Source organism: Rhinatrema bivittatum, chromosome 5, assembly GCF_901001135.1.
Source record: "Rhinatrema bivittatum chromosome 5, aRhiBiv1.1, whole genome shotgun sequence".
NCBI classification, from domain to species: Eukaryota; Metazoa; Chordata; class Amphibia; order Gymnophiona; family Rhinatrematidae; genus Rhinatrema; species Rhinatrema bivittatum.
Window position 1 is genome coordinate 348,655,132 of NC_042619.1, and position 14,873 is coordinate 348,670,004.

General features: G+C 42.7%; 2 protein-coding genes across 10 annotated transcripts in view; one reads left to right on the top strand and one right to left on the bottom strand.

Moving 5' to 3' along the window:
* Positions 1-12,210, bottom strand: part of ERCC5 (ERCC excision repair 5, endonuclease) — a 104,931-nt gene extending 92,721 nt beyond the window's left edge. For 2 of the 5 annotated variants that reach the window (XM_029604523.1, XM_029604521.1), the window contains exons 1-5: positions 11,962-12,208; positions 6,110-6,198; positions 5,199-5,374; positions 2,147-2,262; positions 1,929-2,018 (exon numbers count right to left, since the gene is read on the bottom strand). In XM_029604523.1, coding sequence (XP_029460383.1) covers positions 1,929-2,018; positions 2,147-2,262; positions 5,199-5,374; positions 6,110-6,197 — 470 coding nt within the window. In that variant the 5' untranslated portion in view covers position 6,198; positions 11,962-12,208. Of the gene's footprint in view, positions 1-1,928; positions 2,019-2,146; positions 2,263-5,198; positions 5,375-6,109; positions 6,202-11,961 lie in introns of all 5 variants that reach the window. The other 3 variants (XM_029604524.1, XM_029604526.1, XM_029604522.1) reach the window with 3 other exon arrangements.
* Positions 12,211-12,555: 345 nt separating this feature from the next.
* Positions 12,556-14,873, top strand: part of LOC115092987 (homocysteine S-methyltransferase 1-like) — a 51,490-nt gene continuing 49,172 nt past the window's right edge. For 2 of the 5 annotated variants that reach the window (XM_029604532.1, XM_029604537.1), the window contains exon 1: positions 12,557-13,204. In XM_029604532.1, the coding sequence (XP_029460392.1) occupies positions 13,136-13,204 (69 nt within the window). In that variant the 5' untranslated portion in view covers positions 12,557-13,135. Of the gene's footprint in view, positions 13,205-14,873 lie in introns of all 5 variants that reach the window. The other 3 variants (XM_029604536.1, XM_029604533.1, XM_029604534.1) reach the window with 3 other exon arrangements.

Sequence of the window (14,873 nt, forward strand, 5' to 3'; positions counted from 1 at the left end):
TTCCTTCTTAATTGGGTTTCCTTAGCTAAGTCTGGGTATATCCACAGCTTTTGACCCAGGTATAAAGAGGTTCTTTTCACCATAAACAATTTCAAAATTTTATCCCTTTCCGATGAAAGGTTAAACTTCACCATAAGAGTTACCTCTTTTCTCTACCTGGGAACCTAAAGAAGTCTCTCTAAGTTCTGTTACATTCAGGGATGTGCCAAGCACTCCCTGATTTGATGTTTCCTCATTTTTCCAACTTATAAAGTAGGCGCTTGATATTGATGGTATATTCTCAGAGGTTAATGATAATAATAACACTTCTAGGAAGTAATTCCTCAATTGTTCTTTAGGAGATATTAATTTACATTTTGGAAAGTTAATAATTCTCAAGTTTGCATATCTAATAGAGAGAATTCTATTTTCTACTTTCTTAGATAAATTTATTTCTCCCTGAATAATAGAGGACTGCACGGATTTAAATTTGTTTCATTTCTTCCTCAACTTTTGCTAAGGTCCCCTCATAACCTGTAACTATCGGATTCAGATTAAACAAAGCTGTTTGCATACCTTTCATGCTACAATGGCTTGCATAGTTACTCTTTGTGGATTTCCTGTCCATGCAGTAGGCATAGGGTTTGAAAACTGAATTAGAGAGGGTTCTTGGCTGCCTTTGTTCCCCATAAGGGGGGGGGTAGAAACTGTTCCTCTGGAAGGGGACCCCCCTTCACTAAGTTCCACCTCGTGTAAGGGAGGAGTCAAAACGCCTTCCTCGATCAACTAACGTAGAAAATGTTATAAACTTCTATTATAATGCATTTTGATTTGTGTTTTTTAGAAAGCAGAATGCCAAAATTTTACAAGGGTGTAAAGACTTTTTTTTTTTTTTTACAAGGCACCATTTAATAACTGAACAAAAGCAGCAAAACCAAACAAAAAACAGCTACAGTAGTATAATCAAAACCATCCATAGATATAGGCCATATTGATGACTCTATGGGTAATTAGCCACATTCAGAGGTCTAGTGCTAATCAGTTCAGTGCTTGCAGAATAATATCCCCCAACACCTTCCTTACCCCAGGTTTCTAAAATTCTGCAGAATAATAAATCAATGAGCTACAACGTTATTCTCAGCAGCATTAATCCTACTAACTCAAAGGCCTTCATTAATGGACCTCTCCAGCTTATGAGTGGGATAATAAACTCCCTAATGAGTTTATAGTTTGTACCTTAGAGGTACTCTAATCCAAAACATTTGAAGGATCAGGCACAAGAGCAGACAGGGATTAATAATTGACTAGTTTGAAAATAAAGGTATCCAAAAAAGGTTTCTCTTTTGACACCTTTAGAAATGATTTAACCACGGCAAATCAGTAAGAAGGCAGGACTACAACCCAAGAGTTGGAAGTGTTCTGATGGTTTGTAGGTCACTGCCCCAGGAACTGAACCCATGGACATGAGGAGCACAGCTTAGAGCATGCATACAATTTTACAACAATGAGTTAGTATATTTAAAAAAAATAAAGTTTAGAAGGGGAAGCCACCAGCATTACACAAAAGTGCATTTCCCCCGTCACCCACCCTTCTACATCCACTCCCCCCCGCCCCAACAAAGCCTCAATGGCACTGGCAGACCATTCAAGCAGTGGGGAAGTGGGGATGCTTGGAGCACCTCCAAGGACAGCACCAAAAGCTGCAACAGGAATGCCTGCTTCTCTCTCTTCAGCAGCGATCTGAGAAGCAGGAAAGACGCTCCCCCCGCCCCCACTGCTCTGGCCCCGGTTCCTCCTATGTCTGGTAGGTGGCATGCACGGTTCACGTCAGTAAAGCTATGCGGGGTCATGCACGGGCACAACCTCTCACCCTCATCAATAAGCACTCGGAGCAAAACACGTCTTAAGATCAGGGACTCTGCCGTTTTCAGTAGTATAATAACGCATACCTGTTTTTCTCTCTCTCTTCTAAAGAAGGCAGCACGTAGATGTCATCGACTTCTCTCTGAACCTGGGAGAGGCTGAGCATTGGTTCACTGCTACAGAAAGTAAAAAACATGGCATACTGATCCATCTATGTCCTGTGAAAACCAATTCCTTCCAAATTCTCCACTCAAGTCCCACTCCCCAAAAAAAAAATCTAAATCTAAGTTCCCTCTGTCCTTGCCTTTCGCCAGTTAGTGCCGTCTTTATAGCTTGTCTTTTTAAGAAGGTTTTCAAAAGTTTCTCCGTTGTTTTCTTTGAATCACTAGCAGCCACTTCTTTTCTTTGCCTTCTCTTAGCCTGAAGAATGTAAAGGAACATTAATTGTCAATGTCATGTTTTCCAATTACCATAACTTCTTTATTGAGATCAGTGAGGTTGGTCGGGTTAATATCTCTATCAGCCTCAAAGCATCTATGGCACTAAAATTAGTTTGTAACGTAAGTCACAAGCTCCAGGTTTTCTGCAGACAATTCAGGCGTAGATTCAGTGACACCAGTCTGAAATTTGGTGGTAATTTAGTGGCACATCTGCATTACATTTTCACCATCTTGCATACTAAAATTATATACATTTTTTACACAGATATATAGTAGATTTCCAACCTTACTGGTTTGTCTTTATAAGTAATGTTGTTCTCTTGGGAGATCTCAGTGCAGGAGAGGAAGAGGATCCTGGGGATGTAGGGAGGAGGCGCAAACAAGAAGGAGGAGAAAATGAAGAATCGCGGATCTTGGAAATGAGTGGATGTGAAGGAAGAGATCCCAGGAATTGGAAGAATAGGGGTTAGAACTCATGAACCCATGATCCCAATGTAACAGCCAGATTTAACCAGAGATCCTTAGCAAAGCCTTCCTACTTACTACTACTTATCACGTTATAGTGCTATTCAGTGTATGCAGCACTGTACAAAAAGACAAAAGAGAGAGTCTTCTCAACAGAGCTTACAGTCTAGCCAAGCCAAACATACAGAGCAAAATAAACTGTGGAAATTTATTTAGAATGATTAAAATCATTAAGTCTGTGAGCAGGATAATCAGAAGTTAAGCCTGAAAAGCAGCTTCAAAAGGTGAAATGTAAGCTTACCTGTTAATTTCCTTAAATCCTGCCAAACCAGTCCCAGCAGATGGAGACAGAAATAAAGCTCAAAGATGATTTCCCTCCCCCTATAAAGGTCTGGTACTGCCTTTCCTTTAAAATTACCAAATGCACCAAGACGGAAAGAGATGCTACCCTACAAAGCTCAACAATAAAGGATGCTAGATCCCTTCCAATTCAAGAAGACCTCTCACAGTGGAGGACTCCTCAGAAGAAAGTATCTGATCTGAAAGAGTAGCGGGCGTGCTTCTATGACCGTGTCTCAAAGCCAGTCTCTGCGAATTATGCCTTCATCCCAACCTCCTCTACGTGTACGGACAAGACGGAAGGAATGGATCCCTCAAAAAGGGAAATATTGTCTCCTCGTGTAAATTAATCTCACAAAGGCTCTAAACTCTATTAGGCCTGCTATATAGTCCTCTTTTGAACTGTGAAGGCTGTAACCCCCGATATGAAGTATCCTTGTGCTAGGAAGCTTGGTTCATTTATTTATTATACTTATTGAATTAGGGGTGGTTTTATGGATGTGAGTGAGGGGTGGGCATATGAAGGATGGTTGAGTTTGGGTAATAATATGAAGGTTGGTTAGGTTGTGTGAATGTGGTATTTATATTTTTTTTAAATGTGATTATCTAAAAGAATTATATGTGGATTTACATATTATGCCATATATTTTGTATTAAATACGGTGTGATTAGTGTATTTAAAATCAATGTTATATAATTACGTGCAGCATATCTGGATGTATAATAGGAGGTTTTTTTAAATTGTACTTTATATTAATAGGCTTGAAGTAAAACCAGCCCCGCAGAAAAACATACAAGCAAAGTTGTATGAAGATGGGTTTACCTTCTACATGGTGGTGATAGCACCAATTTCACCAAGGTGAACCCTGGAGAAATGTCAAAGGTACTCAAGCAGGTTCAGGTGAAACAGAGAAAGAACTAAGGCCTTTCCAAAACCTACTACTGGGATAGTGGAGTAGTCTCCAATCCCACTGATCAGCATTTGGGAATCTCCCAATTTGAAAGGATCCCAATGGAGGTCTCCTAAGGAGAAGGGATCAAAACTGTCTTGGCCCATATGAAGCTATGAGGATCATTATTCCCCATTTTTCCTGACGTTTCCATAAGCCTTGAAATGAAATGAACTGGAAGATCAAAGAGCTGACTAGGGCGAGGGTATACAAGGCTAGTTACAGTGCTTCCCTTTGCTATAACCAAAGTTTGGAACCATCCTGTTAGAGGAGATGGAACAAAAGCTACCACAATTGTGCTGCACCCAGAAGATATCTGGTCTACTGCTCCCATGTTCCAGGATCCAACACAGTTTGTTCACCAGGTATATGTCTCCATGTCCATACTCACAGGAGGTATCTTCCCATTCCTCCCTGCACACTGGTATACAAGATAGGAATTTGAATGACTATTTAGATGAGGACCAAGTCATTGGCCAACTGAATCTCAAGACGAGTTTGAACTTTATTGCCCTTAGCTCGAGAACATTTCTCCAATGAAAGGACCTTCTAAATGGACCCCAGTCCTACTATACAACACCCCCATCTAGATTAGAGCAGTATTTACAAGAAGAATCACCCACCAGAACAGAGTGTCTCTTGGTTGATGACACAAATACTGCTCCAGAGATGCCGAGCAGGCTGGAACCATCAACATCTGCCTACCCATACTGCATGGAATATGGGTGGCAGATACGGCAAAAGGTGAAAAAAAAGGATAAAAAATAGAAATCAAATGACAATTTTCATTACAATAGTATAAATGGAAATACCTATTATCAGGCGGTCAACTGCAGAGCTGAGATTGCTGTACTTTGCAACAAAACTAGTAAAAGCTGGTGATATTTATTTTCCCCAAGATATGTTCTTCTGCAGTGTATTTTTCTTTATTGCAGATATCTGTATAATTTAATCCATATAGATTCTGCAGTTTTACCCCTGCATAAAGAATTTGGGTTGACTCAAACCATTAATATACTAGGAGATGCTAATCTACAAGATATAGAAAAATATTTTCAGTTTGTACTTCAGTTTATACGTAATAAAGCTGACCCACAATATTTCCTAGGTTTTTTTTTTTGCGTATCAGCAAGCTAGACCCCACTCTAAACGTAGTACATACCAGAGTCTGCTTCTTCAGCAGTGGGGCATCGCCATCAAACACAAAGACAGGCTTGATTCTGAAGAAGAGGAGCTTGCAGAGGCGGTGGAAAAGCGCGAGCAGGTGGGCATTCTGCACGGCGTTCCCTTGACGGTCTCGGACTCCTTTCACTGCTTGGTTCAACCAAATGCTAATATCTTTCAACAGAATTAAGGAGAGAAAAAGGCAGCTCCGTGTGGAAGATACACAACTAAAAACGTACAAAGTGCTTCTGCAAGTGGATTCCAAAAAGCTTGGTATAGAGCAGGTGTTTACGAACAGATCAGAAACCATTTGGGTGGAGCAGGTCTGAACAGCTTATCATTCCCCGGCATGTGCGGAGGAAGTGGGGGAAATACTGAGCGAGGCTTGCACTAGAAGCTATATTCAGATGTTCATTGGAAAAGATGAAGAAAGAGAGAGTTACAACTCTCATTCCAAGGATCTGTATCCTGATCCTTTCAGTTTTGGGGTAGGGAAAGAATTTCTCAGAGTCAAGAATTACTCTTCTGCGGTACCCATAATCCGAATAAGCAGTGGGTGGGAAAAACCAGATCAAATTATATATCAATATTTTAATTGCAAACCATTTCCCATAGCCAAGTTGATCATTACAAAGCAGAAAGTAATTATAGAGGTTCATAATCAAAACTGCTTTTCTGATGAAAAGGAAGACTTATGCAACTTTTGAACTAAAAAAAAAAAAAAAATCAGATATTAGTGAATTAAAATATATAAATCAAAACAAAACTATGCAATGTGGAAGGCAGTTGGTGCAACTAGCTCAGCTATGTTTGTGGGGGGAAAAAAAAAGAACTTCACATGTGCATCAATTGCCAGCTGAAAAGCCATTTAAAGTCCCATGGCAGGATTTCATTATCTTTCAAGGATACCAATGGCAAGAATTTTTCCTTCCAGTGTTTCAGGATTGATGGGTCTCCCTGTACATTCCAGCATTTTCCAAAGGCCTTTGACTCCCATGCTGCTTCAAGAAGTAAACAATAAACAAGAGCTATAAGCGTAGGTACAGTAAAATTTAAAATACAAGGCTATAAAAGACACTAGCGATGACCACATTCAAAAGCCATTTAGATGGATAACATAATCGCTATCCGTCTCAATGACTTACGCAGCTATATTCAGCCTTTAGCCGGCTAATACGTTAGGCAGCTAGAATTTCGCCAAATAAATTAGGAGCGATCCAGAGGCACAACTGGGAGGAGCTGAGTTAGCCGGCTGACTCTGATATTCAGTTAGCAGGATGACGTAGCCAGCTAAGTCTGGCCAAGTGAAATAGATGTCCTAAAGTTAGACGGCTATATTCAATAGTTTGGCTGCACTGTTAAATATGCCTCTAAAGTTACCCGGATGTGTTTGTGGCAGCTAAGAGCCACGGGGAACCTATGAAGCCAGCTTTACAGTCATGTGTGGTTTTGTTATGAAAAGATTTCTAACATACCTGCAAACACAAATGTACACACGCTTAGGGCCATTTTATTTGCAAAATATATTTTCATAAAACAAGTTCACAAATCAATTTGATTTTTCAGTCTCTTGCCAGATTTGACAAATAAAATTAACACTAAACTGCAAAGTAAATGCAGTATGTGCAAAGGAATTTCAAAGATTAACATGCTAAAAATGTCTTCAAAAATTAATTTGACCATAACAAGCCTCCATAGGGGTAGATTGTAAAAATCTACGCGCGCGAACAAAAGTACGCTGGATTTTATAAGATACGCACATAGCCGCGCGTATCTTATAAAATCCGGGGCGCGCAAGGGGGTGCACATTTGTGCAACTTGCGCGCGCAGAGCCCTGCCCCTTCCCTCCGAGGACCTTCCCTCCGAAATCGGAGCGGCCTCGGAGAGAACTTTCCTTCTACCCTCCCCGCACCTTCCCCTACCTAACCCACCCCCCCCGGCCCTATCTAAACTTTCCCCCTATCTTTGTTGTTAAACTCTGCGTGTGCCAGCGGGCTGCTGGCGCACCATCACCCGACCCGGGGGCTGGTCCGGAGGCCTCGACCACGCCCCCGGGCCGGCGCCACGCCCCTGACACACCCCTGGAATGCTCCAAAATTTGCACCGCCCACCCGACACACCCCCCAACACGCCCCCCCTTGCGAAGCCCTGGGATTTACATGCGCTGCCGAGCCTATGCAAAATAGGCTCGGCGCGCACAGGGGGTTTTTAAAAGGGTTACACACGTACCTTATGCGCGTAACCCTTTTAAAATCCAGCCCATAGTGAATACACCAATATACATTATATGCAGATGTGCATGCCCACTACTTTAACTACACCCAGTTTATCAGATTGTATTTTTATGATACATTAAGTCACATCCCAGTTTACCACAGAGGTTGTCAAATGTACATTTTTGAAAGTAAAATACTCCATGTGTCCATTTTTCGTATAAGAAGCCCTAGGAGTCAGAATTAATCCTGATGAGGCAGGAGTAAAGCAAGTTCTTACTTGTAAATAGGGTTCTCCGTAAGTGGCAGGATGAAATAGCCATGACCCATGGGTGACATCCGGTGGTGCCAAATAGACCTCTCTCTCCAAGCTCATTAAGTCTTACTAAGAATAGGCAGAGGCTTCTGCACTCGCACTGCCTCATGAACCCCATTGCAGAGTTTAGCTTTAGTGAGGTAGGCAGGAGAAAAGCATGGCTAATTCATACTGCTCTCTAAGCAGAACCCTGTTTACAGGTATGCAAATTTACTTTCTTCATTAGCAGGCAGAGCTGAATTAGCCATGACACATGGGGAATCCCAAGCTGAGAGTTGTACAGCAAAGCAATTACTAAAAAGCAATCCGATCCAAGCAGTGGAGGTGGACTACTGGATGAAAAGGCATAAGAACATAGGAAATTGCCATGCTGGGTCAGACCAAGGGTCCATCAAGCCCAGCATCCTGTTTCCAACAGAGGCCAAACCAGGCCACAAGAACCTGGCAATTACCCAAACACTAAGAAGATCCCATGCTACTGATGCAATTAATAGCAGTGGCTATTCCCTAAGTAAACTTAATTAATAGCAGGTAATGGACTTCTCCTGCAAGAACTTATCCAAACCTTTTCTAAACCCAGCTACACTAACTGCACTAACCACATCCTCTGGCAACAAATTCCAGAGCTTTATTGTGCATTGAGTGAAAAAGAATTTTCTCCGATTAGTTTTAAATGTGCTACTGCATCCTGAACAGTTGGTAGAAGAACTGGCTGGCTGAGCACTTGTCTACTTAAAATTAGGGCAAGTCCACCAGCAGGTATCTGCCCTGAGCTGGTTACTGTGACTAAGCAGTCAAACCGCCTGCAGTGACTGGAGCTATGGAAAATTACCTCATTTGACTCTCAAGGTGCAGGTATTGGCAGGCAGTCTTGTGTTGCGTTTTGTTTTAAATTAAAAAATGGTCTCCTGCCAGGGAAAGCTGCGAGAGACTGACCAATCTGCTTCCCAAGCACTGAAAAGCAGCTGCTTTAGCGGAGCATCGTTCATTTCCTCCCGATGGCTGCCGGCAGGGCAGAAAGCACTTATTAAAAGAAGGGGAGGTGTCCCAAAGAAGGCAAACTGCTGCGGTTTTCTGAAGTTTCCCTGCAGGCCCAGCCACAACTGGACAAGAGGAATGAGAGAAAACTCTAGCACTGCCACTGACCACACAATCACAGCGGTAGCAGTTTTAAAACCAGGTAGCTGCAGTGCTGCTAGATTTTAAATGGGGTTTGTAGCCCAAAATAAGATATGCTGTGGCCCGAAATTAGCCCAACTGACTAGGGAAAAGGGACATCTTAAGCCAACAGTAGGACCATCTTCAGAGGACCAAATAAAGCTAATAGAAATGGTATTTTCAATCATTATTTTATCTCTGATGTATTAAAATATACAAACGTGCATATTTACAGTATGTCAACAGGTGAAGATGCAAAAAAACTGCATAAATACAATTATCATAGCCCCTCCCTCACCACTTGTACAAGGACATTCCAGCATTACTGTTAGGCCAATTGCAAATAGCTCTGGCTTTAAAAAGTTAAATTGTGAACCCTGATACAGCAAAACACCCCCTCAGCAAGTACATTTTTTTTTTTTACCAACATTTTGAGAGAGGACAGAGGCGAGAGACAGGGAAGGAAGGTGCGAGAAAGCAATAAAGAAGCAAAAATAGAGAGACTATGCATCCCTAACCAATATCCCTTCCCATAATGTGTTTCCCCTGCACAATGTGCCCAACAGCCTCTGCGTCTTTCCCACCCCTACCATCTCACTCTCTACTTCCCTTCAGGCCCTGCACTATCAGGGGTGCATTCTGTGCAAGTGCACAGGATGACACCCCTTGGGGCTGGGGGAAGGGCAGTGGCGGCAGTCGAAGCATTCAGATACGGCATCAGCCCAGTGTGGAGCTACAGGCAGTGGTCAGTACCTTCAGTCCAGTGGGTCCAATAGCGGACTCGCGCCAGCACAGGAAGATAAAAGGGGTACCGGAATGCAGCATTTGGAACGGATGTCTTCTCAAAAGGAGCGCAGAGGGATAGGCCATGAGCATGAAGTCCAACAGATTTACGCTGCTCCCGCATAAGCAACAAGATATGAACCCCCAACAGCAATATTTTTTTTTCCTGGTTCTGTGTGGCTACTGCTGACAAGCCATCCCTGCCAATAGTGAGGGTAGAAGCAGCAAGGGCAGGCTGTAGGCAGGGGCAGCATTGCTGTCTCAATTAGTCCCCCCTAGTCCACCCAGTCTCCCCCCTCTGGTCTCTCCCTAGTCTCTCCTCCCTTAATCCACCCAAGCCTCCCTTAATCCACCCCAGCCTCACCCCCCTCCACCCCCCCTCTCACCCCCCTCCCTCCCCTCACCCGTTCCTATATCCCCCCCAGCCCACCTCTCACTCCTGCGCTACCCATTACCGTCCTCCGCTGTATTTCAATTTTAAAACATTGAACCTGTGCTAAAAACCTTAAATTAAGCTCCCTTTTAGTACCTGCTATAACCATAACTGTTGTAAATAAGCTAATATGTTACATTTTTGTGTTTTTAAATGTTCAAATAAGTTTTCATTATATCCCATAACTGTTGTAAGTAAGCATCCATTTTTCTCCTCCATATAATCTTTTTATCCCTCTCTTAACCGCTGTAATTAAACAATGTATAACCCCGTTAAGCAACCTCTCTTGTAAATACTGCTACGTTCCTTTTACCTTCTCAGCTGCTGTCTTTCCTCCTTACCTTCCTCCCTCTCTCTCCCCCCCCCTTTTTTTTTCGCTCCTGCTCCATCCCCCACTCCCTGTTTTTTGTAATTCCTCCTTTCTCAAGTTTATTGTAAACCGGTGTGATGTGCTTGCACGAACACCGGTATATTAAAAGCTGTTAAATAAATAAAATAAATGACTGGAGGCAGTGTCAAGGTAAGGAGTGGGGGTGGGGTCAGGGATGGCCAAGGCAAAGTCTGGATACTCAGTACTGCTGTCTTTTTTTGTTCTAGTGTATTGCTCTTTTGGTGCCCAGCAGATTACATGTTCTTGCAGGACCTACTTCCAGGACCACAGGAGTCATGCGGTAAGTGGGTCAGAATTCTCATGGCAGCAGGAATCCTACTGCAGAACCAGGAGGAGGGGCAACACCCAATTAGGAGCCAGGAGGCAGTGTACTGGTGGACCCCATCCTGTAGTGCATGGGTGTGTATGTGCGACAGAGAGTGCAAGAGAATGTGTGTATGAAGAAGCAAGAAAGATAGAGCTTGTGAGGGAAGTGCATGAGTGAGGGAGTGAGGTGAGAGCATACAGGAGATTTGTTGATAAGGTGGTATATTTTATTAAAATTAGAGAGAGAGGCGTTTGTGAGTATGAGTGTGTCTGTAAGAGAAAGGGAGTGTTTGAGTGACAATGTGAGTGAGAAAATGAATGTATGTTTATGAAAGAGAGGAGTTAGTTTGTGCACCTCCCTCTGATCTTGTGCTGGTGTGTCAGATTTTTTTAAATTATAAAGAATTTCTACAATAGCATTACAAATGCAACTGAGGAAAGTTAGTGTAAAATATAAACAGGAATACATAAAACAAAAAAAAGAAAAAAATATTCTGACTCAAGGCTCCTAAAAAGGGGGGGGATCTGGTTTGCATAGCAATACAAGGAAAACAGTCCGATAAAGACAATCAACAGTTAATCAATAAATCCATGTTCGTTTTAAAGTTTAGAACACTAGAGGGGCTTTTTTTAGACAGGCCCAAGATATAGATTGAATGAATTGGAGGTGGAGGAGGGAGCACAAGCACAATAATTGTTTGTGCAAGGCAGCAAAAATGCTAGCCCTGGCACTGCTTCCATCTCTACCCCTCATACTCCCCAAATATTCCACCTCCCCTACCACCCTCTTATCCCCCACACTCCTCACTTTGTCCCTCCTCCATTCCCCTTTGCACCACACTCCTCCCTCAAACACCACACTCCTCTCTTGCCCCTCACCCTCATCTCTCTCCCCTTCTTCTGCTTATTCTACTCTTAACTACGCCAATATCCCCACATTGTCTTTGCCTCCTTTTCATGGTGTTCAACACCCTCTCTTCCCCTCCCCCCCAAACTCAAACTCCCTTTCTACCCCGTCTTATCCTACACAGTGGTTATTCACTATGAAGGTCGGTATATAAAAACTGTTAAATAAAATAAATATTTCCCCCAAGAAGCTAATCCTCAATCAAGCAAAAAATAATAATAATAATAATAACTTCTCTCAATCTCGCCTCTTACCTTTATCTCCAGCTCCGACAACAGCTGGGTTAGGAGGCTTTAGCAGAGGGACGATCAGCTTCAGAAGGGATAATTCAGCAGCAGATTCAGGGATGAAAGCAGACAGCTCTGTTTTCTCAAAATCCGCCAGCAGCAAGGAGGCATTAAAGAGCAGGGACGGAGGATGCCCGAAGAGCTCTCCTTCCATGCGACCGCGCGCGCGCACACACACACACCTTCCTCTCTTTCTTCCGTGTTCTGCACTAACCCTGGTGTTTGGGTCACCTCTGATTGGCTGTTGGCTATGAGTCATCACTCTGCGTCGGCAAGGCTGCCCGAGGCAAAGGAAAAAAAAAACCCCCCAATGCTGACGACAGCAACATGGCTGCCCGTTCAGAAGGAATCCAGCCTGAGCAAAAGATATTTTTCCCCGCATAATGGGGATAAAAAGTAGCTCAATCAGGCAACTCTTGGGCAGCTAATTTAATTTAATTTAAACTCCGAGGTCCTTGCACAAACTCCCGGAGCCGAAAATGGAGGTCAACGCGGGCTGGCGATGACGTCACTTCCGGAAAGGAGACCGGACGGGCAGGACATTAAAAGTTAAAAATAAAGGAAATTAAAAAAAAACCAAACAAAACAACAGCCGATACTGGGTGGGAGGAACAGGAGGAAACTCCCATTAAAGTCAGACCTCCGGGTGAACCAATAGTGGTACTGAACTGTTGTATTTCCCTGCAGTTGTCTGCAAGGAAAGGGTTACAGGCTGGCTCCCAGGGTCTGTGCTCCCCGTGACAGCGGTACTTCAAGCCTCTGGTTTTCTTAAAAGGAAGGCACTTTTTAGTTGTTGGCTCTGCATCCTACCAAGAACTTAGCCTGGCCCGAGTGAACCAGCTAAGCTCTCTTACAACTACATCTCCCAGACGGCTTTGCGTCCGAGTGACCTCCCTCTGCCACGCCCTCTAGTGATAGGCGGAACGGGGCTGGGAGTATTAAACTGGCTCGCGGAGCAGGTGCTGCTTTACAGCTCAGCCGCGAATGAGTTGCTAGGCTTCCCGGTCTCTGTATGGAGAAAGAGAATAACTTTTGGGCTCGATCGGTGCTTTGTTTTTTGTCGTAAGATATCAGCTGATTCCTTTAGTGTTTATCTAGCGGATGGGCTTCATGCCATCAACAAAACTCCAATGAAACAGCCATGGAAGAAGTGAAGATATTAGACGGTGGCTTATCTACCGAGTTAGAGGCAGCAGGTTTTCAAATCCAGGTATTGAGAAATGCGAGGTTTCTTTTTCTGTTGTAGAACTTAACCTCCTCGGAACTGAATTGGATGTGTGGAGTCGTTAAACTACTTTTGCCTACCAGATTTTACCTGAGTTACTCATATGTTGGTATATTTAGCATGCATCATCTGCCAAGCATATTTACTTTTGTACATTAACAAAAGCAACAGCAGTTTCAATGGAAATGTGAACAAGGCTATGAAATAAAAGTGAATAATAAGGATGCTAAAGAAGCTCGGTGAAAATACCTAAATACAATGTAAAACGTATGCACATATAAGTCAAGACTAATAAAAACAAGTTCTCGTTTAATGCTCAGCTCGTATTTACTGCAGTTTAGGAGATCAGTCCTTACAGGAATTTTATTTTTACTGATATAATCTGGCAGATTTTTACTTAACTCTCTTAATGACACACGTCACATACTTTGAAAGTCTGCAAAGTATCAAAAAATCACAAGTCAAAGCTGCTCTCTTCTCTGGCTAATATTTTTGGTTTGTGTATGCTGTGCTCTCTCCATAGACCTCTTTTCAGTACTGTATGATTGTTACAAATCAATATTTGGTGCATCCTGCAAGCAACTTGTTTTACAAGATAAACATTATGTTCTACAGTGTTTACAGCATACAAAGATCCTGAAGGACCTCTGGACTGACATTTTTTAGACATGATTTTTACTAAACTTATGGATTTGGGGGTTTTACTGGCTGTCAGTAAATGGTTGATAACTTTGGCCGTTATTGTAATAGCCAATAATCGCTGGGGATTTTCTGTTGATAAAGAGGCAGAATTAGCCATTATATGTGGGTGATGTCATCCAGCGGCACCGAACAGGCTTTTCTCTCCAAGCTCAGGAGACCTTATGGGGCTTACTATGCGGGTGTTGCCTCATGAACCTCCTCAGTCATTTTTTTGTCTGAGCTGAAGCACAGAAGTGTATTTTGTGTCTCCTATTTTTTTTTTTAACTTCAGATTTGCATTTTTGCTGTATGAATCTTATTCGGCCTTGTCTCGCTGCTTCTGCAGCCACACAAATAGCACATTTAACCGCCACTGAAAAAAAGAGCTCTGTTACAGCAGAGCCTACTCATGCGGAGGCTCCTCTGAGACCTCCACCAGAGCAATGTCCTTCCTTCTTTCCTTCTTCATCGGTCCTGACTGAGTGAGCCACTACCCTTAGGATCAGATGAACAGTCCATTGAAATACCGTTGGATCCTCTGCCAAATATTCTGGAGCATTCTTCTCTCGCGGATGACCTCGCCTATACAAAATTTATTGAAAAGCTGGTAGCAGCACTGGATGTTCATGTCTGTAAAAATGATGATCCACGATCCAAACTCCTCAGCCTATTAAAGATTCTGAATACACCAGCAAAACCCTGCCACCTTACCAGTTCATGACCTATGTAAAACATTGTTCTTAAAACTAATGGAAACACCTATATCTTTCCTCACCACATCAAGAAAGCTGGATCTCAAGTTTTGAGTCCAACACTCTCCAATATTCAGTGCAGCACATTTTCCACACTAGTCAATCGTACTGGATTCAGCTATGAAAAAAAAACAAAGAAATGTATTTTTTCCAATTTCTCACCAGGGAAAGATAAGTCCTAGACAATTTTGGCAAAAGAACATTTCAGAGTGCAGTGCTCT